Here is a 26042-nt window from a genome sequence, read left to right as displayed (position 1 = left end):
GGTCGGTCAATTTATAATAATAAGATAATAAAAATAACTTAGTCATGTAAAAAGGTGAAATTGTCCTATTTTTACATGATTTTTTATTATTATTTTAATGTGGCACAATAGTATGCACCACTTTACAAGGTACACCTACTGAGCGGAGTTTTATAATATGGTATGTAACACCTAACGATTTCCCATTCCTCACCCCAACAACCGATTTCCCTCTTCTTTGTCGAATATTTATTCGTCTCATTTTCACATACAACGCTTTTGTATAATCTCCTTTTCAGTTTTCACGCTGATCGGAACACACAAAACGCAGAAATATGCAGCCCCGTGCAGATATCAATCAAAGAATCGCCCGAATTTCAGCTCACCTATGCCCTTCTTCTAATTCCCAGGTCACTCGCGATTCTTTCTTTCCCTTCTCCTCCCTAATTCGATGGCATAAACTGTCCCAGTACCTTGCTTGGCTTGGAATTTGTTGTTTTTGCTGTTATTATTGTTTGGTTATGTGAAGATTTTGATTTTGGATATGATTGGAATTGGAACTGATCTGTTTGGTTGTGTTTATTATATTTTTGGTTGGTTTTAAAGATGGAGGGGAGTTCTGGGTTGGGGATGGCGAATTGCAGGGCTAAAGGGGGATCGCCCGGATTCAAAGTTGCGATTTTGGGTGCTGCAGGGGGTATAGGCCAGCCTCTTGCTTTGCTCATGAAGATGAATCCACTGGTTTCAGTTCTGCATCTCTACGATGTGGTGAATACGCCCGGTGTTACAGCGGATATCAGCCACATGGACACTGGTGCTGTGGTAATTTCTATCTTCATAGCTTTATGTTCCTTAATATGATCCAAGCAAACATTGCATTTTTGGTTCTTCAATTATACTGTGATATAGACTTAGTGTTATATGTGTGACCATTGGCGATTTTGGTCTTCGGAGACTATTTCTGCCACCAATATGTCGACTGATTTGGTCTTTTTTAGGGAGTAAATTTGTCACTTTCTACAAAACTTAGAGGTTAAAGATGGTCAGACATATAACTCAGGGACTAAGTCTCTAGTATAATAAAAAAATGAAATTTTCCCTATTATCCGATATATTAATGTGCAAAGATGAACTGCATTATTCTGTAGTATTTCAATCTAATTTGCCATATATTCGACTGGACATCACATGCTAGCTTGAACATATTATTAGAGTTTGAATCTAGAATGTTGCTCAAAAAAGGTTATTGGAAGCATGATTAAACCAATTATGCTTGAACCCTTTGCAGTTTTGTGTGGCTAGACATGATTGATGTACGGTTATGTGTTGCATCAACCAACTTCTGTACTGTTGTCAATACCTTATACTTGGCAGTGCTCTTATTGCTTCAATGCCTAGCAAGGATTTGTTGAAGACTTGAAGCCTTGTGTCTGGCTATGTTCTACCTGTAGAACAATAGTTATTTTAGAAAAGAAATTTTTACAGTTTTTAACACAAATATTGAATTTCTAGGTGCGTGGTTTTTTGGGGCCACAACAGTTGGAGAATGCTCTCACTGGCATGGATCTTGTAGTCATCCCTGCTGGTGTTCCTAGAAAACCAGGAATGACAAGGGATGATCTTTTCAACATTAATGCCGGAATAGTTAAGACCTTATGTGAAGGAATCGCAAAGTGCTGTCCCAAAGCCATTGTCAATGTGATTAGTAATCCTGTAAACTCAACTGTTCCAATTGCAGCTGAGGTTTTCAAAAGGGCTGGAACTTACGATCCCAAGCGGCTTTTGGGAGTGACAAAGCTTGATGTAGTTAGAGCCAACACATTTGTGGTATATAGCTTATTGTCCATTCTCTGAGTTTCATTTCCTTTTCTGTTATTAAGGTTGTTGAGTTTCTTGAATTCTGAGCACCAAGGATGACATACAATGCTTGTCTTGCTTGCCGACTGGTTATGTTGTTTCATTAATGCAGGCTGAAGTGTTGGGGCTTGATCCAAGGGAAGTGGATGTTCCAGTTGTAGGTGGTCATGCTGGAGTTACAATTTTACCTCTTTTGTCTCAGGTGTGAAGAACTTATTTGAGTTATTTTCAAGATTGGGCCCCTTATAAATTCATATGATTGGTGTAAACTATTGCTTCTTTTGTTTTATGGGACAGGTTAAACCTCCATGTTCTTTGTCCCCCGAGGAAACCGAGTATCTCACCTCCCGTATTCAGAATGGGGGCACAGAAGTTGTTGAGGTATTATATTATGATTTATGAACTCCACCTGTATTTCCAGAAATTTTGTTTTGGATATTGATTAGTTAATCATGTAGAACTTGTCTTATTTGATGTTTTCTTCTGTTTAAATCATTAAAAAATGCTTTAGCTACTGTTTAAATCTTATTTATTTTTATATTTTTAATATCAGGCAAAAGCTGGTGCAGGATCTGCAACTCTGTCTATGGTGAGAAATTGTTTCTATTCTCTGTTTCACTTCTTTTTCTCGTACGAGTTGCATCAGATAACAGTGAAATTTATCTATGCATGGCAGGCATATGCTGCTGTTAAATTCGCAGATGCGTGCTTGCGAGGATTAAGAGGGGATGCTGGAGTTGTCGAATGTGCCTATGTGTCTTCTCAGGCATAAGCCTTTATCCCGCTTTTTGCTTAAATTTTCTAAAGAAAACGCACCTTCATATTTCACTACTTTGCGGTTATCGTTATTGTTCGTAACACAATCAGTCATCTTTTCAGGTGACTGAGCTTCCTTTCTTTGCAACCAAAGTATTGCTCGGCCGCAATGGAGTTGAAGAGATTTACTCGCTTGGCCCCCTGAATGAATATGAAAGGTTCCACACTCATTTCTGCACCTTGAATTTGAATTAATATCTAATTTAGTCATCGACTATAGTGATTTTTCTTGATTTAGTCTAAAGTTTTTTGTGCTTAATTAGGTCTCAGATTTCTATGGTTTTACTTAATTGAGCTCTCGGTTGTTAGAATCAAGAACTAAATCAAGAAAAACCACTATAGTCGAGGACTATATTCGGTCAAACCACTATAGTCGAATGCTAGATTTAGTAAAAGCATTATAGTCAAGGACTAAATTTTGTATTAATAGATGAAAGATTACCAAATTATCTTAAGTCTTAATAGAGAACTCAATCAGGTAAAACCATCGAAGTTCAAGACTTAATTAAGTACAAAAAGACGTTTAGGATTATATTTAGAAAAACCACTATAATCAATGACTAGTATTAATTTGCATGAATTTTCATCTTAAGTAGATGTTTAGACAGCTTCTCTTTATTTCAGGGCTGGGCTGAACAAGGCAAAAGAAGAGCTAGCAGCAAGTATTCAGAAGGGTGTCACATTTATAAGAAAATGATGAGTAGATTTGTCTGGTAGATGCCTTGAATGGCTCTTTGTAATAAAGTTTTATGTTTATGATGATTATCAGAATAATATCATTATATCCTTGTAATAAAAGGGAGAAAGAAGGATAATCTGGAACCAAACAGATGAAGAAAGCAGAAATGGATTTGTCCAAACCCACAAAGATGCAACAACACGGTGGAAGAATTACTGATCGAGACTTAATTGGATGAAGTCTCGTAGAATGCAATACCAGTGTAGTAGGACTTGTTCAAGTGTATTGTTGTCACCTTGTCTGGATTGTTTCACATAAAAATTATTTTCTTTCATTTTATGTCTCTCATTAAATTAATGAGATTTAACTAAAATTATTTACAATTTAATTTTTCATAATTTAAGTTTAGAATTAATATTTAAAATTTAAATATTTAGAAATTACATTAAAAAGTACTATTAAACACAAAAAGAAAATCAAATTAAAAAATCATAAGAAAATACTAACGAAATTAAGTAAAAAAGAAAGAGTAGGTTTTATTGTAAGTTCGGCACGAACTTGAATATAGGGAAAGGTGGGATAATGGCCACAAACTGCAAAATATTTTAATAGGTTTGACTAATAAATAATAAATATGACAGGTAAAATAAGACAAATGGAGTAATTTATATTCATTTGCTGCTTATATTGTAACTTGCAGCTTTTACTTGTACTACAACAACACCAACAATTTGGTTACCCAAAAACTGTAAATCCATAATAAGATGGCAGTAAACAAATCTGTTCATCAGAATACTACAAGGAGATGTTAAGTGTAAAGAAATTATGTTAGGCTCTCTGTGGCATCTCAAAACATGCCAATATCTCTCATGCAGAAATTCATCCCTCCCTCATAAACTCAACTTTACTTGCAGCAACAAATTTAATCCTCTTGAGTCCAGATCTTTACTGTCTTGTCATTCCCAAGGGCACCAGAAGCAATCATGTTCTGAGTGGGATGGCATGAAACTGATATAACAGCATCAGTGTGCCCTTCCAGCTTTTGAACTATTTTTTTCGACTGAAGCTCCCAAAAATATACGCAATTATCCTCAGAACCGCTAACGACGTACTTCCCATTTGTGACGGAAAATGTTGAGGAAATGCAGTACTTTGAGTTGGTGTGCCCAGTATAGGTTTTCAGAAATTTGCCACTTGGGAAGTTCCATAGACGCTGCAAAACGGAAACATTTAGAGATGGGTGCATTAGTTGAAAAATAAGGCATTGATTGTTAGGCCAACAAAAAAACGCTATGTAGAACCATAAACTGGTCAGATGCAATGACGCCATGAAAAAAAAGTGAGACAAACAACAAAGAATAAGCAACACAGCAGTTTTCTAGCAAAGGCATTTCTAAAATGTTATAGTCATCATATACTATGAATAAAATCCAGAACAAATACCTTAGATAACAACTTACACATCATCACTTCCTCTCTAAATTACAATGAGTTAATAATGGAGGAGGAGAAGTTCTAAATGTAAGGAAGATTGGTCTTAAAATTTAAAAACCCCCTAGCCCTAAGGCATGAGAGAAACGTTACGATATACTCCGTACAAATTTATGGCATCCCAAGTCTCAACTGGATCAAGTTCAATATTGAATTGAAGCTCAGTTTCTAGATTTGACAGTTTCTTCTCCCATCAGTGAAAAAAAGTGCATAAGTGTTTTTGGGAACTAATTACACCCATGTGTTGTTATAATACATCAATGCAAGTATGTCTCAAGATCACAGCTAAACTAGCACTAGAAATAAAAATCTTCAAAAAATAAATCATTGTAATCCTACACTGATTTAGACGCATAATTGAATAAGAAAAAGAAGAAACTTTTCCTTCCACCCTATCAGATGGGCATATGCTCCAAGCTACAAGTTAATGAACCGATATGCCACAGAAAGGAATCAAAATTTCTTTAGTTGCTTAAACTGGCAATAAATGTACTTCAGTCCAGAGAAGCTAGTAGTACATAATACTTCAGTTTCAGTTAAGAGATTGCTTAGCACTGCTGTAAGTCTGTAACTATAAATCCAATACTAGCAACAACCAAAAAAAAAATATTATCAAAGTGCACAGTCTGATCTACATAAATTAACATGAGAGATTGGGTTTGCAGCCTCATATATATCAAAACATATGAAATGCCAGAATGAATGAAACAAACTACTCATTGAACTTTATCATGCTTCTCAACAAATTCTTTCACTACCAACCAAACTCCGCCATCCCCAACCCCAAAGATTGTTAAAAATTGGGACAACTCAGTCAAGTTGGTCGGATTGGTTGACTTGGTAACACAAGGTTACATGTTAAAGACTCCGGCAAGAGCGACCTATTGACCTTCTTTGTTTGAAGAGGTCAACTATGGGCAACCTAGATCGATTATGGGCAACCTAAGTCAGTTATAGGCAACCTAGATCAGTTATGGGCAACTAGTTATGAGCAACCTAGGCCAACCTAGGCCAGTTATGGGCAAGCTGTTTAACTCTTTCGGGTGATTTGACAACTAGGATCACAAGTGACAATCTATACTAAATTACCTTTGTGGTCCTTTATAGGCCAGGCTCACAATGATTCAGTGGACACCTTGGGTACACCAAAAATTTTAAAAATTCAATCTTTGTTCTTGAATGTAGCACTAGGAGAAAGACGAAATAATGCTAGAAAAGAAATAGGTGAAATGGGAAAAGAAGAAGAGATTTTACCAATGTATTATCCAAAGTTCCGACGAGAATAAATTTGCCATTGGGTGAGAACTTGACGAAACTGACAGGCGGGTTTTCATCGTCTATCAACGTCTTCATACAATGCCCAGTCGAAGCATCCCAAATCCTACACAACCCATCATAGCTGCTGGACACTATCAATTTCCCGTCCTGACTGAAATGCACAGCGGTGACCGGATCCGAATGCGCCGGCAACACCTTAAGGCACTTCCCGCTCTTCACATCCCAAATCCTCACCGTCTCGTCGAAGGAACCGGAGACGAGCATGTTAGACTGGGGATTATAGTTGACGCAGAAGACGTAATTGGTGTGGCCGGTGAGAGTTTTGACGACGGCGCCGGTGGCGACGTCCCAGAGGCGGACGGTCTTGTCGTCGGAGGCGGTGGCGAGGTAGCGGCCGTCGGAGGAGAAGGCGAGGTCGGAGATTCCCTGGTCGTGGCCCTGGAATTCGTGAAGGAGAGAAGCGTCGGAGACGGACCAAACGCGGGCGGTCTTGTCGGCTGAGGAAGTGCCGAGAAAACGGCCATTATCGGAGAATTTGACGCTGGAAATAGCGCGTTTATGGCCGGTTAGGGTTTGCTTCAGCTTGTAGGGCTTGAAAGACTCCGATGGGTCGGCGGTTGATGCCATTACAATTTACAAGGAGAATCGAAGCGCGAGCGAGCAATCGACTTTCTGTTTCCGACTTCACTTGTATTCGACTTTCCTCTAATATTATACGGAGTATCAAAAAATTAGATAGTGCACGTCATATCAAGGGGGAAATATTTTATAGGATGTAACATACGGAGTAATTTATTTTTGTATCCTGCTACTTTGAAAAGGGTCAAATATACCCTCGAATTTTGATAAGAAGTCAATTAGCCTTTTAAATTTTTGAAAGTTGCAATTAAATTCACAAACATATTATTTTGGAACAATTAAAATCACTAACCTGTTGGTGACCTATAATTGCAGGTCAAATAGATTCCGACGAACTTCCAGCCAAACTCCAACGATCGCGTTCTGCCAGAGAAGACAACCAAGTAGCCGACGGAGATTGCGACCTGTTTGGTTACAATCTCCGCAATGGCAACCAAACTGGTCGCCATCTCCATCGACTGGAGGTGGCAACTAGTTGGTCGTCTTCTCCGTTGTTGGAGATGGCTTCTCCGTCGACCAAAGATTGCCACCAAACTAGTTGCAATCTCTGTCGACTAAAGAAGGCTAGCAGAACGCAATTAGCGACCGTTAATTTTTGACCTATTTATTAAAAATTCGATTAACAGTTCAATTAATTCACTTAATCAATAATTTCAAACTAAATTAACCCTTAATCAAAATTTTATAAAACTTCTAACTATTAACTGAATCGAAATATTTTGATTAAAAAATAATTAACTGAATATTTCAATTAAAAAAAATTAATCAAAATTCTTCAATTTGACCGATTAACCAAACTTTTACTAAAATTTGCACACCCCTATATTTGACACCAACCATGACCACCCCTCCCTTCTAAATTTTAAGAGCGGTTACCAATGTAAAGGACCTTAATGAAACTCTTTTTAAAATAAAAATTAGAGAACTCAATTACACTATTTGCACTATTTAGTCTACTTAAAGACTTACTTAACCATTTTAAAAATATAATATTAATGGTAAGTTGTGTCAGATAAAAGTATTAATGCAAATTGAAGCATGTGATCAATTTATCACCCCAAAAATTATGTTTATCCGATCTGCACGAGTCACACAAATGACACAGAATAGGAAATTCGATTAACCCCAATCTTTGACACAGAAAAATCAGACAAAAATTGTACTCCGTATGGAGAAAAGTCAACTGACAGTTTAGCAGTCTCCTTCCAGCAACTCTGTCCTGCTATTTACCAAGTGTCTAAAGTCTAAACTAGGTTCATGTACTTCGTAGCTACAATATAAGATCGCTGATCACACATCTTCCTGGATACACCGAAAAATCAATTGAATTGAAGTATGACAAATGAATCTAGTTGGGTTCAGGTGCAAGTGCAAGTGAGTGCAACTATGGCTCAGGCTATGTAATTCTTACAGAGGATGAGACAAAAGTAGAAAGGATCTTTTTGAAGTTAGGTGGCTGAGAGAGAATCAAAAGGTTATGGGCACAAGAAACTTGTTACAGTGCAACATAGGAGAAGGCAGCAGCACCACTGAGATTGATTGTTCAGGTTCAATTGTATTGGTTTACAAAATACAAGGGTAGAGTTGAATACTGTACAGCCTGAGTCCCAAGCCTGAGAATTACGGAGTACTTTGAAAAAAGGCATTTGCAATCCATCATCACTCGGTAAATACTTTCCCGGGTTCAATTGCTACCTGACACTGCTTATCCATGTATCCTGGTTAGTTACTGAGGCAACGAAAATTCATCAACATTATATAATACTCCGTATCTAATATCAGGTACCTCTGTTGCTGTATAATGGTTGAGTGAATGAAGTAGACATACTGCTCTCGCTTCATGGAGGAAATTGGCTTCTTGTCTGCATATGTGAACTGCAGAAATCCTGAATATGTTTGTCAGGAATGCCATATTGGGAACTTGGCATGCTACTAGTCCAATATCCACCTCTACTAGGCCCTGTATAAGCTGGAAGGGAGTAATCATGAGAATACTGATATGAACTATGACGATCTTCTCTGCAGTACGTTTGAGGGAGTTTCTGATTCTCTATGATAAATGGTCTAGCACAAAAGTATTGATCATGTGGAAGGCCACCGGGCAAGTTGGTGAAGTGCCTTGAAGTGGATAGAGAGGAAATTGGAGTATATCTTCCACCTTGCATATTTTGGGGTTGTGTCCTACCTGAAAGCTTAAGCTGTGGTGTCATCACCCGGTCTTCAATTGTTATTCCTTGCTTGGCAACAAGGTCCAATATCTGCTTCTCATCCAGGCCTAAGCTCAGAAGTAAATTCCACAGTTTTGTTTGTGCTGCCCTTTGATTGTAAATGACTTGATCTCTCATTGCTATTTCAAACTGAAGCTCAGTATTAGACATTCCCTGCATCATTTTAGTGTTTTAGTAAATAAATGTGATTATGTTATTTGCAATCTTAAAAAGTCTCATTAACCTCCACCATGTATCTGTTGGGTACATAATTAGTCCACCTTCTGATATCAGACCACAGCCAAGATGAAGAATATACAACTGCCAAAAAGGGAAATGATGGGGAAAGAAATCTGAAGCGTTTTCTAGCATTATTCAAATATTTCACAAAATTCCAGAGGCAATAGCTTTCTTTTAGGCCAGTATTGATAGTTGAAAAATGAGTGCCAAAGATATAAATTCAAGGTTTACATGCTGCCTTTAATCTCTACCAAACTAGGGCATCATAATAATATATTTACCAGGAGTCTGTATTGACTGAGAATTCGCAGGTATGTTTTGTTCCCATTGTTGCCTATGGCTTCCTCAACCATAGCTTGTAGCTCAAGCCTGCGATTCTCATTTGCTTCAATTTCCTGCATGGAAAGTAACTTGATATATCAAAAGAAAACAGTAACCAAAATCGGAAAAGCAACATTAGCCAGGGACACCACCTTCTGATATTTTACACCAAGTTCATCATTATCACGAATGTTGTCAAGAATGACCTGACGCCTTGATCTGAGAGCCTGCACAACTGCTCCTCTGCTTTCAATTGTCTAGAAGAAGAAAATATACTTGAAAAGTTAACCACACAACTTCAGTTAACAAGTGTAGATGCCATCAAGGCGCTGTGCAATAACATAAATCTAAACAAAACTGACTACCTGTTGTTTTGCAATTGCATCGTCAAGATGCTGGAGTTCAGTGCGGTTGTGTGTATTGGTTTCTTCAATCTCAAATAAAGCCTTCTGTAAATTTATCCTCTCCTGAACATTTTCACTTGTTTCTAGGCTCAATGTCTCCAACCAAGAAAGTTCATTGTCCGAATATTTTTCAGTAGGCATAGCACTTAGTTGAGATTCTTTCTCAGCTAGTTCCTTCCTCAATTGGCTAACCTCATTCTAAAAGGAAATTATCTCTCATCAAAACACAAATTTTATTTTCGAATAAACATATTATAGAATACTCAAAGAACTTACTTGAAGACTATCAATCATTCTTTGGTAGTCTGAAACATGAGAGTTTATTGTGCCAACATTTTTCTGAAACAATTAACACATGAATGTTGATGAGTTTTAAAGAAAGTTATGCCCAATTATTAGGAAATGCACATAGATAGAGATGAACAAAGAGATCTATCAAATAAGAACAATCCATAACATTCCAAAATGTTTTTGACTACTAGTCATAGTACTGAATTAAAATAGCAAAAACAGTTTGAAGGATTAACATCAGAGACATTTGAATCATGAAGCATCTGGATTTTGTGTTGCATTCTTTTAACTTTTCTGTGCATGCTATTAATAATCAGGGAAATTTTTTATGATTGATACTGACACTACAAACTTCTAGTATCTTATTGGCAAATAATTATGAAACCAAACTACCATGCAACAAAAAAATTTGGCAGCAACATAATTATTAAATAAATACCCTCTATCTTGCAGAATATAACAATTGAAAAAGAAATTTATTTCAACCAAATGTAGCAACTTTACCACAAACTGCAGCATATTCATATGCTCAAGTATCAAATATATTACTTATAAAAGTTCCTAGACATCTATAGATTGGACTCTCACCTGAATATGTGTCTTAATTTCCTTTGCTCGGTGAGCATATTTCAAAGTGTTAACAGTATGGTGGTACTGACTATCTGCTGGAGATATGGTGGCGATCATTATTGTCTGAGAATTACCACTCAGGCCATCTTTAAGAATACGCGTCAATTTGCTGTATAAGATCAGGAGATTAGCTTCATTACTTATTAGTACTAAGACTTTATACTACCATATGAAGAATATAGATACCTGTTACGATAAGGAACATACGCTAGACCCTTCTTCTGTTGTTTTCCCAGAGCATTTATGCAGTTTGCCAAAGCAAGCAGTGACCTATTAATATTAGCACCATCTCTTAACTTCAGGCCCCCACTATTTGTTTCAGACGCTCGTTCACTGCATCATAACTTTCAAGTAAATGCCCAGTAGACTTTGCTTAAACAGGGAAAGGACAACAAGATGAAAGCAGTTCATGGGTGAACAAAAGCAAACCTTCCAGCTAGATCTACAAGTGCAAGTTTTCCTTTAATAACCTGATTAGGATATTTTGCACTCTGTTTTCTTGTAACTTTTATCTCCAGCACTGCATGTGAGCTGTCAAAAGCATAGCATAATTGAGGATGTAGACTATCAAAACATATTTGATAAAGTATAAAGGTTCTTTAATTCTCATAATTACTTGAGCATAAACTAATGGACCCATTTCTTCGAGCATTGATTTTTTCTGCAATACTTATTAAATTGCTAATAGTGTTGTTGACCAAACAAATAATAAGTGACTGGAGAAAAGAGAATTAGAGAAACCATGATTAAGGAAAAATTCTTAGAAGTAGAGGAAGAAAGGTATTTAAACTGGAGCCTAACAAATAAGTTTGTTGACATAACCAATTCCAGACAATCATCAAAACAAAGCCCGCAGAGATACTTAAACTTATGCCTCATTGATTAATGAGGCAGATTTATTTAGTTTTATTTTAAACTGAATATTGTTTTCCCATAATTCACTACATTCTATTGGTGATTTATGTTTTCTGGTACTTCACATTAGTCATTAAATTGTTGCCACAAATAAGTGCCAGTCATGTTTCCGGAATTGTACAAGAATATGCTATATATCTCACTGAACACTAGGAGGTGGCAATTATTTACTGAGATGTAGAAAGCAAGTATTACTCACCGTGAGGAAGCCTCATTTGCTTCAGTGCTATCAGTTTTTCGCCTACTATTCCCCAAATTTAAAAGCTCAAGAATTTTATCAGCTGACTTCACCTAGATAAAAGCAGCAAAGTCAGTAAGGATGCTAAATATTGATTCAGCAAAACGTTAATACATTTAATTGATGAAAGAAGGAGCTATTATTGATATCTCATTCTAAAATTTATGAGAGTATGTTCCAAACACTATAGAACACAACTATACTAAAATATTGCATGTTATGGCATAGATAGCTTAAAACCTACATGACCTAGTTGGGGCACCCTAAATTTTAAATTTAGAAGTGCATAAACAAAGAAATGTTAAGACAACTGTACTAAGCAGATACTTTAACTGTTGCATTCTTTCTTATCCAAGTAACATTTAGGAAAGCTGCACGTTTTAAAACTTTGGCTAACAACCAAAGGCACAAGGATATCAACCATTCAACCCAGATTTGATGAAAAGATGCTGAGAACCAAATAGATCAATCACTCCTCAAAAACTGTTGTTTGCTGGTAATTCTTCACAAAATAATGTTTACATAACCACACATAAACATAATGAAAAGACTCCCAAGAACCAAATAGATCAACCATGCGCTACAAATCTCTCTTAGTTTTAGATTGAATTGCTTGAAATTAAATATGCATAGATTTGGCAGATCCTACAGATGCCAAAAAGAGACTAAACCTTAATGCATCTCAAACCAGCAACCACTATGCCTTGCTCTGGATCCTCTCTAAGCTCCAAGTGACTTGATGATTTCTCAAGTAAGTCATAAATAACCTGCACTCAGCAAAGACATTGTCTTTATAGTTTTTAGCTTAAACTGCATAATATGTATGCATATTTAAGATATAAACTTCCCACCTCATTGTATACTTCAAGGTAAGAGCAAGTAACTTCAAATTTGTCAGAGCTGTTATCCTTGTTAATAAGATCAAAAATTGTATTCAGACTGAGAACCATAAGTCCAGGATCATCTTTAGTCCCAACCATTGTATATGTTTTACCACTGCATGGCAAGCAATACTCATCAAATTTTTAGTTGAACTAAGAAAGGAAATGAATCAAGTAAGATAAAAATCACAAAAATCAAGACCAACATCCCAAAAACTTAATGGCCATCTTGGAAGGGGATGGGGTGGAATGAGATGCTTTAAAGTATACACGTGACATGCCTGCCTGTTGATCCATAAGCAAACACAGTTGCATTGAGCCCTTGAATAACTCCAACTATTGTAGATTGAATACTTTTCTTGTAAACATCCTGAAAAAGGCAGCATTCAAGTATTAATTAATCATGTATAACAAGAACGAAAAAAATTTCCTATCAAGCTGGAATTTCCATTAAAACCCCTACACTGTAATAATAACCACTAAACGTATCATTAAAATAAATTCTTGCAGGCTTTAAAATTTTAAACATCGTGGTCACAATTGTATTAGCAAACTGTAATGAACACAGGGATTTGAAATTAAGATTAAGCTAGAAACTGATAATTTTTATATAATATAAGAATGAATAAATTTACTTGACAAAAGTAGAAATGAGAGAAAATAATACTTAAATATTATCAAGACAAAGGGGCACATGACAAGTAGGCAAAAGAGACCAATGCATTGGTTCTTCAATTTAATTCTGTTGAGTGAGAAGTGTTCACCTAAGCTGGTTATTAACCAAAATAAAAATAAAAATCCAGAAAGGGCTCCTTTTAGCATTACTATTACTTTGCTTCAACCTTTAGGCAACAATTAAGGAATTGAATTTAACACAACTAAGTAAACCTTTGCCAGCCAGTAATGCAAAACATACCAAATTGCTGGAGTTAGGTCCATATGCATAATCAAAAGAATATCTTCTCTCTTTGGTATGATTCCGTATGCGTTCAAGGTAATCCTTTGACAGGTCAGGATCCAAAACAAGTACCTCCTGAAATCAACATTGTCATGCATTGTCAAAAAATCCAATATGTGCAAATTTTACAGATGCCCCCGTAGATTTCATGTATAACCAGGTAGTAGTGTAGTACTCCCATAAATTATTTCTTCATAGAAAATTATGGGAAAAGGACAAGGGCCACAGAAAATAGGCATACTTTGTCGTTATGGAGTCTAACTATACTGCGACCGTGTTCTCTTTCCGTCAATGGTCGACACTTTATGGCCACCTATATCCACAGAAGAGCTAACACATAAGAATTTAAGTTGTGCAAGAATTTTTATTTTTTTTTTAAATATATACTCCGTAATAGAAATAAAGGAAAAGTGTAAACCGTTAGAGTAGTTGTTCTCTTGGTAGCTGGAGCTCTAATGCTAGGCATGCTTAACCACCATCCGCCCCAAAATCCACTTGAAATTCAAAACTGCTTTCAAGATCAATCTGAACTAAACAGTAAACACAACACCTCGCCAAACAAGGATTCTGCTCCCTCTACAACCCTAACACGCTACACAAACTTCAAACCCTCTCCAACGAATTCAAATTTCGAATCGTAGCAGCTAGCTGAACACACAGCACAAGTCCTCAAAGTCAACACACGTCTGCAACGAAAAAACCTATCGCGATGTCGAAGTTCAGCTGAAAATCAAGCGCATTTAAGCAGAAACGGGAAAATGCTACTGCAACGGCGACCGCTTCCAGCTGAATCAGCCGGACTCCGGCGACGAAGAGAGAGAACGAGACGAATGAAAGAGATCGGAAAAGGTGGGAGAGGACTGAGCTGCATCGAAGGAATCAAATTCAATCTGAATTTGAATTTGATTTGGAGGAGGTGGGTTTACTAGCAGGGCCATTGCATTGAATACTGTGCGGCGATGCGATTATCATCTACTCTCGCCCTCTCGGTGCCGTTTAAATTGTAGCATTTGCGTTTTGACGCGGGCTGGGAAAATTGCAGAAGGCCACGGAGTGGAGTTTCGGATACAGTGTTTTTGCTTGAACGTTGAACCGATTCAATTAAGTAGTAAAATGTTGATCGGATTAATTTTTTCGTACAAAAAGTGTTCAAAATTTGATTTTTTTGAAGGGATAAAAGTGCACGATTACTTTCAACCATGCTGGTTAACGGTGTGGATAGGATAGATAGGAAAGGATCGTATCAAGTGGGGATACTGTCACTTACTGCGACGCTGACCGTTTTTCATGGTCCCCTGTTCGGGACAGCATAAAGGAATTTTTAGATTTTTCTGAGTTTCTGAAAGTGTTTTTCTTGGAATTATTAGGTGGATTTGCGCGGATTTTCTGGTTATGGCTCCCCACGTTGTTCGTGTCACCCAACTGATGTGGCAAATACTAGGTCCACATGGTCTGATGAATCACAAATCTCCTTATTAGTCTCCAAGTTTTCACCATTGTGTGTGCACTATTCGCACAAAGGATCTTTATTGGTTATGAGATTTTTAATAACATTGTCTTATCACCTTACATGGTATGTATTAGCAGACTCAACTTTTGATATGATTCAGTTGAATATTAAAGACTTGTGTAATCACTTTTTCAAAATGTATATCTCTTTTGCTAAACGATCTGTAAATTAAATTGTTCATTTATTTTTAGCTAGGGAATTTGTTTCAATAGTTGATTCTATGGGGTAATTTTACGACTCTTATTCTTTTATTTGTAATGCTTTGTCTTTGAATCTTTGCTAATGTCAAAGACAGAAAATAATGCTAAAGAAAGAAGATGACAAAAGAAATGACAAACTGGGTCCAAAAGGATAAGAAGAGCTGCCATTCATATTAAAAAAGATATCAACAAACAAACCAATCTAAACCTGTAATAAACATACTTTGCAAACCAAATGTGGTGTTAGTCTTTCCATTGATTAAACAACTTAGTAACTCGGGCCAGCAGCAAGAATCTCATTCGTCAACTTGTCGTCCTGCCCAATCTTGTGGTTCACAAATACTTCAAAGTTGTTCTTGAAAAGCCCAGCTAGCTTCATAAGTGTGTTGTTATAAGCCTTCTTATCAGACCACTGCCATGCATATTCGAGTAAAACAATGAAACACCATCATATCATCAACCTTAGCAGAGATCCAAAAACACAGTAAGCAATAATAACTTACAGCGTTCACTGGATCCAGGATTTCTGCTGGAACTCCCTCAACCTCTGTTGGAATCTCCAGCCCAAACATCTCAGTCTTCTTGTACTTTGCCTTTAAAAGGCTACTCGAATGTATAGCATCGATAATTTTTCGGGTGTATGCTAATTTTATTCGGCTACCTGAACCATAGCTGCAATATAGACAGAATATGGGTAAAACCAGTCTAGCTAACAGGCTCAAACCAAGGCCAGTAGGCTGTTCTGCTCTTACTGGGAGTTAAACTTGTAACTTTGTGGTTACCAAGTCAACAGTCTGACCAGCTAGATAACGGGAAATTTGACTGAAGTATGAAGTATATATGTTACCTTCCACCAGACCAGCCAGTGTTGACGAGCCATCCAGTGGCTCCATGTTTCTGCATCTTTTCAGCTAGCATGGCAGCATACTTGGTGGGGTGCAACATTATAAATGCTGCACCAAAGCAAGCAGAAAAGGTGGCTTTTGGCTCCTTGATGCCTTCCTCTGTGCCAGCAACCTAGGATTTGAATGTGCATTCAGTCATAGGTTGAATGAATGAAGCTATTTGGACTAGAATGAGGAATTTGCATATATACCAGAGCTGTGTAGCCACTAATGAAATGGTACATTGTCTGCACAAGAGTGAGCTTGCTCACTGGTGGGAGCACGCCAAACGCGTCGCAAGCCAAGAGTATAACGTTCTTCGGGTGAGGAGCCACGCATGGGATCTTTGCGTTCGGGATGTATTCAATGGGATAAGCTGCTCTAGTGTTCTCTGAACCAAAGTTAGAGATCGTTTCACGTAAGACAGTCTCACACAATTCATTAGCTCTTAACAAAATCAAGAGATTGAGCTAAGGCAGCAGAGGTACACAAATTCACTACACCTGTAACAGATTTGTCTTCGTAATCCACCTCTCTTGTGTGCTCATCGAACACCACATTCTCCAGTACTGGTAATGCCAAACAATCACATCAAATAATCAAGAAAACCAATGTCATAAGATCATACTCGAGCCATTAATTCAAGAAGGAACCGACAGTCCAAGAATAAGAATTTAAACCTGTCCCGAACTTGATGGCATTCCAGATATCAGGCTCTTTCTCTCGTGACAGATCTATACACTTGGCGTAGCAACCTCCTTCAATATTCGAGACACCTTTGTCACTCCAGCATTGTTCATCATCCCCAATCAAATACCGATTATGATCAGTCGACAAAGTAGTCTTTCCAGTACCTGCCAAACGAAAAACGAATTAGTTTCATCAATCAGCAAAGCAAAGGTTCAGCAAGGACAACAAATTGCCGTGTAAAGTGTTGGCAGAGACCAGTAAAGGGGCCAAGTCCAACACCAGGTGGCTATAACTTTTGGCATAGTGGTAACAGCGTGACAGAGAATAAAGCAGATAAGTTACCTGACAAGCCAAAAAAGAGGGCAACATCATCATCTTTGCCCATATTGCAACCAGAATGTAAGGAGAGGATTCGACGATTAGGCATGAGATAGTGCATTACACTAAACAGCCCTTTCTTCATTTCCCCAGCGTATTGGGTGCCAAGGATGACCATTTCCCTTCTAGAAAGGTTTATATCTATGCTAGTAGACGATGTCATATAGTGTGTGTAACGATTACACGGGAACTGTCCAGCATTGTAAATAGTGAAGTCAGGAGTGCCAAAATTCTCCAGATCTTCAGGTGTGGGTCGTATACACCTATCCATTGGGTAAACAGAACACAAATGCAATAAAGAACCATTGGGCAAAAATCTTTAACCATTTCCATTTTTACTTACATGTTGTGCATAAACAAAGAATGGTAAGCTCTAGCAGACACAATTCTGACTTTAATTCTGTTCTCTGGATCCCAATTCAAGAATTGATCATTCACAAATACCTAGATGTCATTGATTGATGCAACATAATTGTCATTATGAAACAAAACATAAGAAAACCCTAATTTTGACAGTGTAAAGATCCGAATTACCTTATCCAAAGAGTTCAAATAATCCACAGCCCTTTCTCGGTTCACCAAGAAGGTATGTGCATCCATCTCAATGTTTGGCGATCCTCTACATTACCCATCAACACATACAGTTGCAATTGCAGATATAAGAAAACCAGAAGGTTTATATGGTAAACACACTGCACTCAATTTATCAAATGCAGAAAAAGTGGGAACTTTTCCCTTCATTATCAGAAGGAAAATGCAGAATTGCAGATACATACTCGCCCCACCAAAGCTCATTCTCTGTGGTCTCATCGCGCACAACGCGTTTATCCTTTGGTGAACGCCCGGTCTTAGCCCCGGACAACGTTGCCAGTGCACCGGTGGATGTAATGAAGGACCCTTTCTCATACATCAATGCTTGTTCATACAGTTCTGTCCATACCACCAAAATGCCAAATCAACATACATCAAGTTACAAACTTTATCCTGTTTCAATCAGTGAAACAGTATTTACTACTCTGTATTTAGCATTTAGTATCCTCTCAACATAGAGATTGAAAGACAAGAATTAGCCACATGCTTGCTCGCAAAAGGCGAAATGACCTCAACCCACACGGCCACACCCCAGCCAGACAGGATAAATGAGGGGTAAATAGCTGACTTAGCAACCCATTAAGTGGGAAGACCGTTGCCCAAAAGGAGTTCACAACATTGAATGTAACTCTCACATTGCAGTTGTCAAGCTCGATCTAGTTCTTGCCATCGTTGCAGTAAGCACTAGATGCTAGTCAGGCGGCAGAGGAGCGCCTAGCGCCTAGATGGGCGTCTATGCGGCTAACTAAAAAAAAACCGTGTAAGTGTGTGGCCGACCGAATTAACTCGGTTAACTCGATTGAAATGGACGAGTTAACTCAGCCGAGTTAGGCGCTAAGCAGCTACCTAGATGGTCGAGTCGGCCGAATTAGGCGCTAGGCGCCTAGGAGGAAAATTGCCAGGGTCTAAGGGCTCCTAACCTCTAGACAGGACCTAGACTGATTTTTACAATAGTGATCATTGTCCAATGCCCACAATCTAGGTTATAACCAACCGAATTACTTGTGCAGGGTAGAATTAACCTAAGGTGGGATAGTGGTATAGTGTTTGGAAATTATAGCAAAAGCAACAGGAAATAAGGAATAAAAGAATAATGATGAGCTAAATTTTGGGTATATGTTTATTACCAGCGGGAGAAAGGTTGTAAAGAACGTGGGTGAATTTCAAAGAACTGTCACTGACGCTAATGGCGGGCGTGACGTGGCGGTGGTGATCGTGCGAGATCCTGGGGGTTTCCGCTCTGGCCGGGTCTCCTCTCACCACCTTCGGCCCCGTCTCTCTCGTCAGCGACGCCAAGGAGGCACTGCTCAATGGTCATCGGATGCCTGTTCTTTAGTAAACTAACGCCTCATGTTTTCCCACAAACTATACAATATACATAGCAGTTTTTATCCGAGATTAATTTAAGGTTGTACGTACGTACCTGATGGATTGGAGTTGCTGATTGTGGCGTTCCTCCTCGGAGGGCGGCGCAAAGGCGGTTTGAACCCCGTTAATGGGAGTCGTCGGCGCAGATTTTTTCCTCTGAAGAGAATGAAGCTCGTCGATGGTCTGAACCTTCACCGGCGGCGAGCTGTCGTCGTGGCACACCCCGGTCGTCGGTCCACGGGTCTGAATCTTAGCCAACCCGTTCTGTCCCGCCGATCCATTTCCGCTTTCTATGCTCAAACGTCCCTTCGACGCCATCTCTGATCTTTCCCCTATAAAACACGCCATGCCAGGATATAATATGATCGATCCCCATCAGATATATCTAGCTAGCTAGCTATATATCTATAATCTCTAGACCGAACAATAGTTTATAAAACATCATTTACGTAAAAACCGAAAAAAAAAACCAAAAAGGAGCCATGTTCGTCGCCGTGTAATGCTAGCTTTTAATTAGCTCGAGGATCATTGTTTTCTTGATCTGACCCAAGTTTTCCGGGTATAACATGAGAGAGATTACATGCCAGTTTAAAGAAAAGAGAGACTAACCGGAAATTACAAGCTAGAAGACAATAATGGAATGAATGTGTTGAAGATAATCAATGGATGCTGGCCTGGGAGCTGCAAATGTGGTGAAGTTCGATCATGTAAGGTGACGGAGAAGATGATGAAAGACCGGAGCAAACTGAGCCATATTTATAGGCCGGGATGCGTGGACGTGGAGGCACAAACCAAACTGAGATCTCAACAAAAATGAAAAATCTTCAAAAAAAAAAAAAAATTGTTATGAATACTCTGTAATTTACTTTCGTTCTCTCTCTATATATATAGTGACCAGGAAACTTGCATGCTTATTAGGTAAATTAACACTTGTAAACGGGTAGCGAGGTTGTCGACTTTGTAATATATATCTTTATTTTTGTCAGTGGGAGCGAATCTTTAATGATGTTTCTCATCCACTCGAATCTTTAATGCTGTTTCTTATCCACTGGATTAAATACCAAATGTTCTAAGGCACTATTCTATATTTTTTGCCATTTGTAAAAATTGTAATACTTATAAAATATTGTATTTAACTAAAAAAAAAAATATTACATGCAATGTCTAATATGTGACGATTTTATACAATTTTTTTACAATTTTTTTTTTGTAATTTTAGATATAAAAATGCAAATGTTTAACTAATAAATATAGAAAATTAATAAATAAAATTAACAAGTGAATATGATGTAAAATAGTAGAGTATTATGGAGTATCTTTTTTTCATTAAAATAAAAATTGTTAAAAGAGTATTATGTACTGGCAACAAGTTACCGCAAATTAGAGTAAGGGCCTCCTCACTAGTGTATTTTGCACCGTTTGTAAGAAGATCAATAGATCATAACTGATGTGGAGGAGAGATGGTCGAGGGAGAAGAGAGAAAAAATTTAGATCTTCTCGCAAGGGTAGGTTTTTTGTGAGTCTCGCTGCACAGAGAAAGAGGGAGTGGACGCGCACTGCTGCGCGTTTCGTGCACATTGGTGTCCAGCCAGGCGCGTCATTGCCCTTGTTTTTTTTTTTTTTTTCTTCCTCTTTTGAGTCAGACCCTGTTATCCTCTCCCTTTTTTTTTTCTTTTTTTTTTTTTTTTTTTTTTTCCTCTTTCTTTCTTCTCTTTCCCTCCTCTCTCTTCTCTATTTGACACCTGAAAACCCACCTCAACAATGTAAAGTACTAAAGTGGGACCAAGAGGCAAAGCATATCCAAAGGGCAATTTCATCATTAATACCCGATAAATATTAATTTCTATTTTATATTTTAGAAGTAAAGCCATCAAAATTGACCGATGGAATAGGACCATCAAAGCTTGCCATTGGCGAGGCGGAATAAAAAGCATGCCAAATGACTGCCTCACCACGCCTTAGGCTCATGGAGAGAGCCCACAAAATTTAATTTTTTAAAATTTAATTTAAAAATAATATATTAAAGTTAATAAATGTATATTAAAATAATATTAGACAGAGACACAATATGTTTAAATTATTTAAATTATTAGCAGATAGTACAATGTAATAGAGTTCGTAGTACTAAAAATTTATTTTAGCATGAACTTATTAACTTGTTAATATTAATTTGTAATTAAATTTAAAATTTTGGGTGGTCAGGGAGACCCCTGTTAGCCCCTATCAAATTGGTGGGTTTTTTAGCTCGTCCTGATTTAGGCAAATTATACCATAGATCAGGGTCCACATTGCATTGTAGACCGTGGTCCAAAATAGCATTTATATTGTGTATATAGTTAACATATTAAATAGTTATACCATGAACCCGTCACAATTTGCATACTGAATGTTCACAATTTACATACTGAATGACGTTCAGTATGTAAATTGAGAACATTCAGTATATAAATTGTCAACATGCAGTATGCAAATTATGTATTTTGAACTCGGGTCCACATCATGGTTGAAAAAATCGCTAGGCGCTCGGGGAGCGCCTAGCGCCTAGGACGCCTAGCCGGGGATTAATCGGCGCCTAGGCGTCCGTGTATTTTTTTATTTTATTTTTTATTTTTTAAAAATTTGTTTAAGTATTTTTAATTTTTTAAAGACCAATAATTATAAATTATATAATACTTTAATAGTTAATACTAAAATATTAAATATTAACCTAAAAAATATCTAAAATTTGTACAATTTAGGATTATTTCGCTCAAAACGATGTTATTTTGAGTGAAATAACCCATTAAAAAAAAGGATAATAGTTAATCGATTGACTAGAAGGCCTAATCGGTGCTTAGTCGGTCTAGTCGACGCCTAGACGGTCAGCGCCTAAGCGGCCTAGGCGGTCGCCTAGCCGGCCAGACGCCTAGACCACCATTTAATGTGATACGCTAGGCGGTCAACCAGCGCCTAGCGCCTAGGCGGGGATTAATCGGCGCTTAGGCAGGATTTTTGCAACACTGGTCCACATAATAATTTTTCAATATATTGCAATTAACTGATTATGTGCTTGTAAATAAATTGAAGGCACATAATATGTTAACTACAGACACATAATATGCAATTAATATATTATGTGTCTGCAGTTAGCATATTATGTGTCTGTAGTTAACAAATAAACTACAGACACATAATGCGATTTTCAACCAAAAAGTTTTTCTAATCAAATTTTCAATTGGAGTTGTTATTATATTAACTAATAAAATAATAATTAATAAATAATAAGTTATACAACGGGATAAGATAATGTGTGTCCAAAGCCGATTAATCTCTACGAGTTGAGGCCAATACAGTTGAATAGATGCAAATGTCTAAAGGGCATTGCATATACACATTCAAATATAATACGAATAGTTTTCTAATAATCAAACTAATTGTAATGTAATTAATTCGACAATCGCTCAGAAATTGATTATAAAGTTAACAATAATATTACGAAATAAAAAGAAAACATAATATCACCAGTTGGAATTACACATTATTGAAAACATCTTTGTAGACGACATTGGTACTTGGTAGTAGCAACAAAATCTTGTCCATCCTCGTCTAGAGCTAACACCTTCATGCCATCAGGATGGGTGACTCGGGAAAAAACCACGTACAATTGACCATGATTAAAGATCGGTTTTTTAGCAATAACCCAAAGTGAGTTAGCGTTTGACCCTAGCTTTTGTTGATAGTCATGACATATGCGAGCATCAACGGGAATTGTTTACACTAGAACTTGAAGGGTAATTTCATATCAAAAGGAGTAAGAGACATTCAGGGGATAAGAACTTTGGTTCATGCATGTGTCTCATTAACTATTCTTACTTCAACAATATGATATGTCAATCTTGTGATGATGAGGCGCGTATCGTTGCAAAGACCAAGAGAGTGGAATATGTTCCGCAGTAACATAACACGTGTTGGTGGAAAAATCGAAAAAATAATATAATAATCTTGCGAAAAAATGGACTTGAACTCTCTCCTTTTCCTAGGATAAAAGGTACTAGGATTCGGTCGCTACCTAAGTGGTTAGCTAGCATCCCACTTCTATGCTATACAATTCAATATGCTTATATACCTTAGAAAGACTCTTGTATATATAGTGGTGAAAACCCACTTCTCAAACCAATGTGGGACAAAAACTTTTTTAAAGCCTTTCCACATTATTTTTCCAACTCAATTGGGTTTACTTTGAGAATAAATCTCTCATTTACCAATTATCCATTTTGAGCATACAATATATCAATCTCTTCGTCTAACTACAAAGAACCTGAATACACGTTGACCCAACCCAATTCGGAAGTGGACCCCATAAATATTTGTACCACAAAATAGTCACTTAAAATGTCATTTTTTAATATTTTTCCAACAACAATTGCACTAGTTTTTAATGTCAATGAGTGATTAAGAAGTTCAGATAATCTCAAACTATTTAAGAATTCAGGTGTGTATACTTTTGAAACTAGTTAGCTGGGTTGGACCACAAGTCATCATCCCCCTTAGTGAAAGCAGGCTCATCATGTTATTTATGAGGTGGCACCGAACCGGCGTGTTTGTGCGTTAGACCAAACAGCTGGCGAGCTGCACCCAAAACATGCTTGAAACCTTCAGAGCAAGCTGTCTAATCACGGTGTTACTCTAGAAAATGCACAGCGTCTTCTAAAGCCGTTGCTAAAGTAACAGTCTTCTCTACAAATTGTTCCTCAAAAGGCTGCACGAAATACAACAACACATGATGAACATGAACACCTTAATTGATACCATAACATAGAACTAAACTGATAGTAATCGTGAGCACATTGAAGTACACAATCTATTAAACATGGTGTCACACATGAAAATAAACAATCTATTAAAAAGGTGTCACTCTATCCATATGCACTCAAATCTCTACTGACATGCACACGCCTAATATCAATGGTGTCGCACATCACTGTATCATGTAATGCACCCACCTTAAATACCTCATTCATTGTCCTACAAAACATATATGAACAGTTTCGCGATGCAAAAGCTATTAATTAGCATAGCACCAATCAAACCAACTAACAAATGTGGCAAAATGCAACAACTTGTAAACAACAATGCACATTGAATATAATAGGGGATCTCAACAAAAAGGTCGACAAACTATATGTGAAATTGAAAATCATACAGAAAATTAAATACAGGGATGTGACCGCACGAGCTACACTCCAACCGTGCACAAACCATAATGTAACTCACATAGTTATTACCTTGTCAGTGTCTTCATTAGCCGGGACGCCTCCTGCCTGATGCACACCAAAATCATGACCCAACCGAACCTCAACCATACCCCTACCAAAACCCCCTGCTCTAATTTCTGAGAATTCGCGTTCAAGCAACAGTTTAGATGTCCACCCACATATAGAAGGGACCATACGTGGGATCTCCCTGGCTAAGTGTGCTACCCTGTCCACATAAAACACCTTCACATAACCCCCAATTAGTTTGATGGAAAACACAACAGAGAGGGCAGAAAAACAGACAAAAATTCTCACCGTGAGAAATACAAGGGGGCCAGTAAACGCCCGGTCTTTCTTCTGTATCCACTTGGCATGCGCTTCAACCAAACAATCCAACAAGAACTTGCACCAATTGAGGTCCTTGATTTTGTCTACATCCTCAAAATGTTGGAACACCCGTTGGTTAGCGTATCCATTCCCCATGACTGAGAAAAGGGTGCTAACCACTAAAACATCAAAGTGGCGCTTGAACCACATATCGCCTTCTAATCGCGAAACCATAGCGTCACCAATCACGGTCAACCTGACATCATGCTTTGTCTTCAAGAATAAACTTCTCCACTCACACAAAGTGTCACTAACAACATCCTTGAGGCGTTTGGTGATGACACCATCCCCTCGTGGCAAGCCAAATGTGACTTGTACATCCTCCTCCTCAATAGGGATAACAACACCGTTCTCAACCCTTAAAGTCATGTTCTTTGGGTCAAAATTCTCTAGAAGCCAACGAGCCATGCGCAACGGAATGTCATGCACACGAAGATGAAGGATTTGGTCAAGACCAATTTCACCAACTGCAGCACTCTGACGTGCATTGAACCGCTGCATCGGCTTGACTAACGGCTTACACTGAGCCCGAATCTTCATAGTAGGGTAACAAGTTTTCTCCTCCTTGGTCAAATAATAATATGGTGCTTGCCACTTCGGTTCCACCTGATTGCCTCGCATACAAACCAATGGAGGCGAGACAAAATCACCGTCATCCGAAGCAGTACGAGGTGCCCGTGACTTATTTCCTACACATACATCATAAGCCATCAATGGACATAATTCATAACTTAGAGATGCACCTACTGGTAAGACCACACATACCATATGCACCAACCCATACCTCATTCGCACAACATTGGTTATGTTCACACACAACTTCAAGCAATAGTCCATTTCAGTCAACTAGAATTAAATAATGCACACGCATGTAATGAAAAAGACAAACCAATAGTAATATTGCAAAACTATATTGTAAAAAATCTCAATTCATACATTCCGCCAACAAACCAAAAAAAAAAAAAGAAAAAAAAAA

The 26042-nt window shown here is 37.7% G+C and overlaps 4 protein-coding genes across 6 annotated transcripts; 1 reads left to right on the top strand and 3 right to left on the bottom strand.

Annotated features, from left to right (window-relative positions):
• Window positions 1–172: 172 nt before the first annotated feature.
• Window positions 173–3670, top strand: LOC116000426 (malate dehydrogenase, glyoxysomal). Its single transcript, XM_031240508.1, has 9 exons — window positions 173–389; window positions 586–801; window positions 1492–1806; window positions 1949–2038; window positions 2134–2217; window positions 2390–2425; window positions 2513–2602; window positions 2716–2810; window positions 3277–3670. Exons 1-9 carry the CDS (start codon window positions 315–317, stop codon window positions 3347–3349), a joined length of 1074 nt encoding a protein of 357 aa, XP_031096368.1. The 5' UTR covers window positions 173–314; the 3' UTR covers window positions 3350–3670.
• Window positions 3671–3978: 308 nt separating this feature from the next.
• Window positions 3979–6845, bottom strand: LOC115998349 (COMPASS-like H3K4 histone methylase component WDR5A). Its single transcript, XM_031237901.1, has 2 exons — window positions 6077–6845; window positions 3979–4544 (listed from the first exon to the last, which is right to left on the bottom strand). Exons 1-2 carry the CDS (start codon window positions 6725–6727, stop codon window positions 4254–4256), a joined length of 942 nt encoding a protein of 313 aa, XP_031093761.1. The 5' UTR covers window positions 6728–6845; the 3' UTR covers window positions 3979–4253.
• A 991-nt stretch (window positions 6846–7836) lies between these two features.
• LOC116000025 (kinesin-like protein KIN-8B) lies at window positions 7837–14964 on the bottom strand. Of its 3 annotated transcripts, XM_031240015.1 has the most exons (17): window positions 14243–14964; window positions 14066–14137; window positions 13783–13899; window positions 13148–13236; window positions 12837–12981; window positions 12657–12752; window positions 11947–12038; window positions 11262–11363; window positions 11019–11165; window positions 10791–10941; window positions 10188–10250; window positions 9873–10109; window positions 9660–9764; window positions 9468–9581; window positions 8925–9120; window positions 8526–8708; window positions 7837–8440 (listed from the first exon to the last, which is right to left on the bottom strand). In XM_031240015.1, the coding sequence occupies exons 1-16, from the start codon at window positions 14288–14290 to the stop codon at window positions 8578–8580; spliced, it is 1905 nt and encodes a 634-aa protein (XP_031095875.1). In that variant the 5' UTR covers window positions 14291–14964; the 3' UTR covers window positions 7837–8440; window positions 8526–8577. The 3 variants fall into 3 exon arrangements, with proteins under 3 accessions (XP_031095875.1, XP_031095873.1, XP_031095874.1); XM_031240013.1 differs by having other exon boundaries at window positions 8526–9120; window positions 14243–14963; XM_031240014.1 differs by having other exon boundaries at window positions 7837–8445; window positions 8530–9120; window positions 14243–14963.
• A 719-nt stretch (window positions 14965–15683) lies between these two features.
• LOC115999893 (phosphoenolpyruvate carboxykinase (ATP)-like) lies at window positions 15684–20240 on the bottom strand. The gene is made up of 13 exons (XM_031239837.1): window positions 20055–20240; window positions 19501–19777; window positions 19205–19380; window positions 18263–18416; window positions 18021–18105; window positions 17830–17930; window positions 17451–17749; window positions 17099–17272; window positions 16922–16987; window positions 16631–16809; window positions 16382–16551; window positions 16038–16206; window positions 15684–15946 (listed from the first exon to the last, which is right to left on the bottom strand). The coding sequence occupies exons 2-13, from the start codon at window positions 19761–19763 to the stop codon at window positions 15803–15805; spliced, it is 1980 nt and encodes a 659-aa protein (XP_031095697.1). The 5' UTR covers window positions 19764–19777; window positions 20055–20240; the 3' UTR covers window positions 15684–15802.
• Window positions 20241–26042: the final 5802 nt, after the last annotated feature.

Source organism: Ipomoea triloba, chromosome 12 (assembly GCF_003576645.1).
Source record: "Ipomoea triloba cultivar NCNSP0323 chromosome 12, ASM357664v1".
Lineage (NCBI taxonomy): Eukaryota > Viridiplantae > Streptophyta > Magnoliopsida > Solanales > Convolvulaceae > Ipomoea > Ipomoea triloba.
This window is presented reverse-complemented; position numbering and strand designations above follow the sequence as displayed.

What these genes read in the sequence shown, in the direction of transcription:
- LOC116000025 (XM_031240013.1), bottom strand. Translation starts at nt 14,290, where the DNA reads ATGCCTAGCATTAGAGCTCCAGCTACCAAGAGAACAACTACTCTAACG. An exon ending in GCTTATGGATCAACAGGCAG is followed by an intron (nt 12,982 to 13,147) that starts GCATGTCACGTG and finishes CTTGCCATGCAG; the next exon opens with TGGTAAAACATATACAATGG. An exon ending in CTTGTAGATCTAGCTGGAAG is followed by an intron (nt 11,166 to 11,261) that starts GTTTGCTTTTGT and finishes GTTATGATGCAG; the next exon opens with TGAACGAGCGTCTGAAACAA.
- LOC115999893 (XM_031239837.1), bottom strand. Translation starts at nt 19,763, where the DNA reads ATGGCGTCGAAGGGACGTTTGAGCATAGAAAGCGGAAATGGATCGGCG. An exon ending in TTAGTGGCTACACAGCTCTG is followed by an intron (nt 16,552 to 16,630) that starts GTATATATGCAA and finishes TTCAAATCCTAG; the next exon opens with GTTGCTGGCACAGAGGAAGG. An exon ending in TCCTGGATCCAGTGAACGCT is followed by an intron (nt 15,947 to 16,037) that starts GTAAGTTATTAT and finishes TATGCATGGCAG; the next exon opens with TGGTCTGATAAGAAGGCTTA.
- LOC116000426 (XM_031240508.1), top strand. Translation starts at nt 315, where the DNA reads ATGCAGCCCCGTGCAGATATCAATCAAAGAATCGCCCGAATTTCAGCT. An exon ending in ACATGGACACTGGTGCTGTG is followed by an intron (nt 802 to 1,491) that starts GTAATTTCTATC and finishes TTGAATTTCTAG; the next exon opens with GTGCGTGGTTTTTTGGGGCC. An exon ending in GTGCCTATGTGTCTTCTCAG is followed by an intron (nt 2,603 to 2,715) that starts GCATAAGCCTTT and finishes TCATCTTTTCAG; the next exon opens with GTGACTGAGCTTCCTTTCTT.
- LOC115998349 (XM_031237901.1), bottom strand. Translation starts at nt 6,727, where the DNA reads ATGGCATCAACCGCCGACCCATCGGAGTCTTTCAAGCCCTACAAGCTG. An exon ending in GAACTTTGGATAATACATTG is followed by an intron (nt 4,545 to 6,076) that starts GTAAAATCTCTT and finishes TCCGTTTTGCAG; the next exon opens with CGTCTATGGAACTTCCCAAG.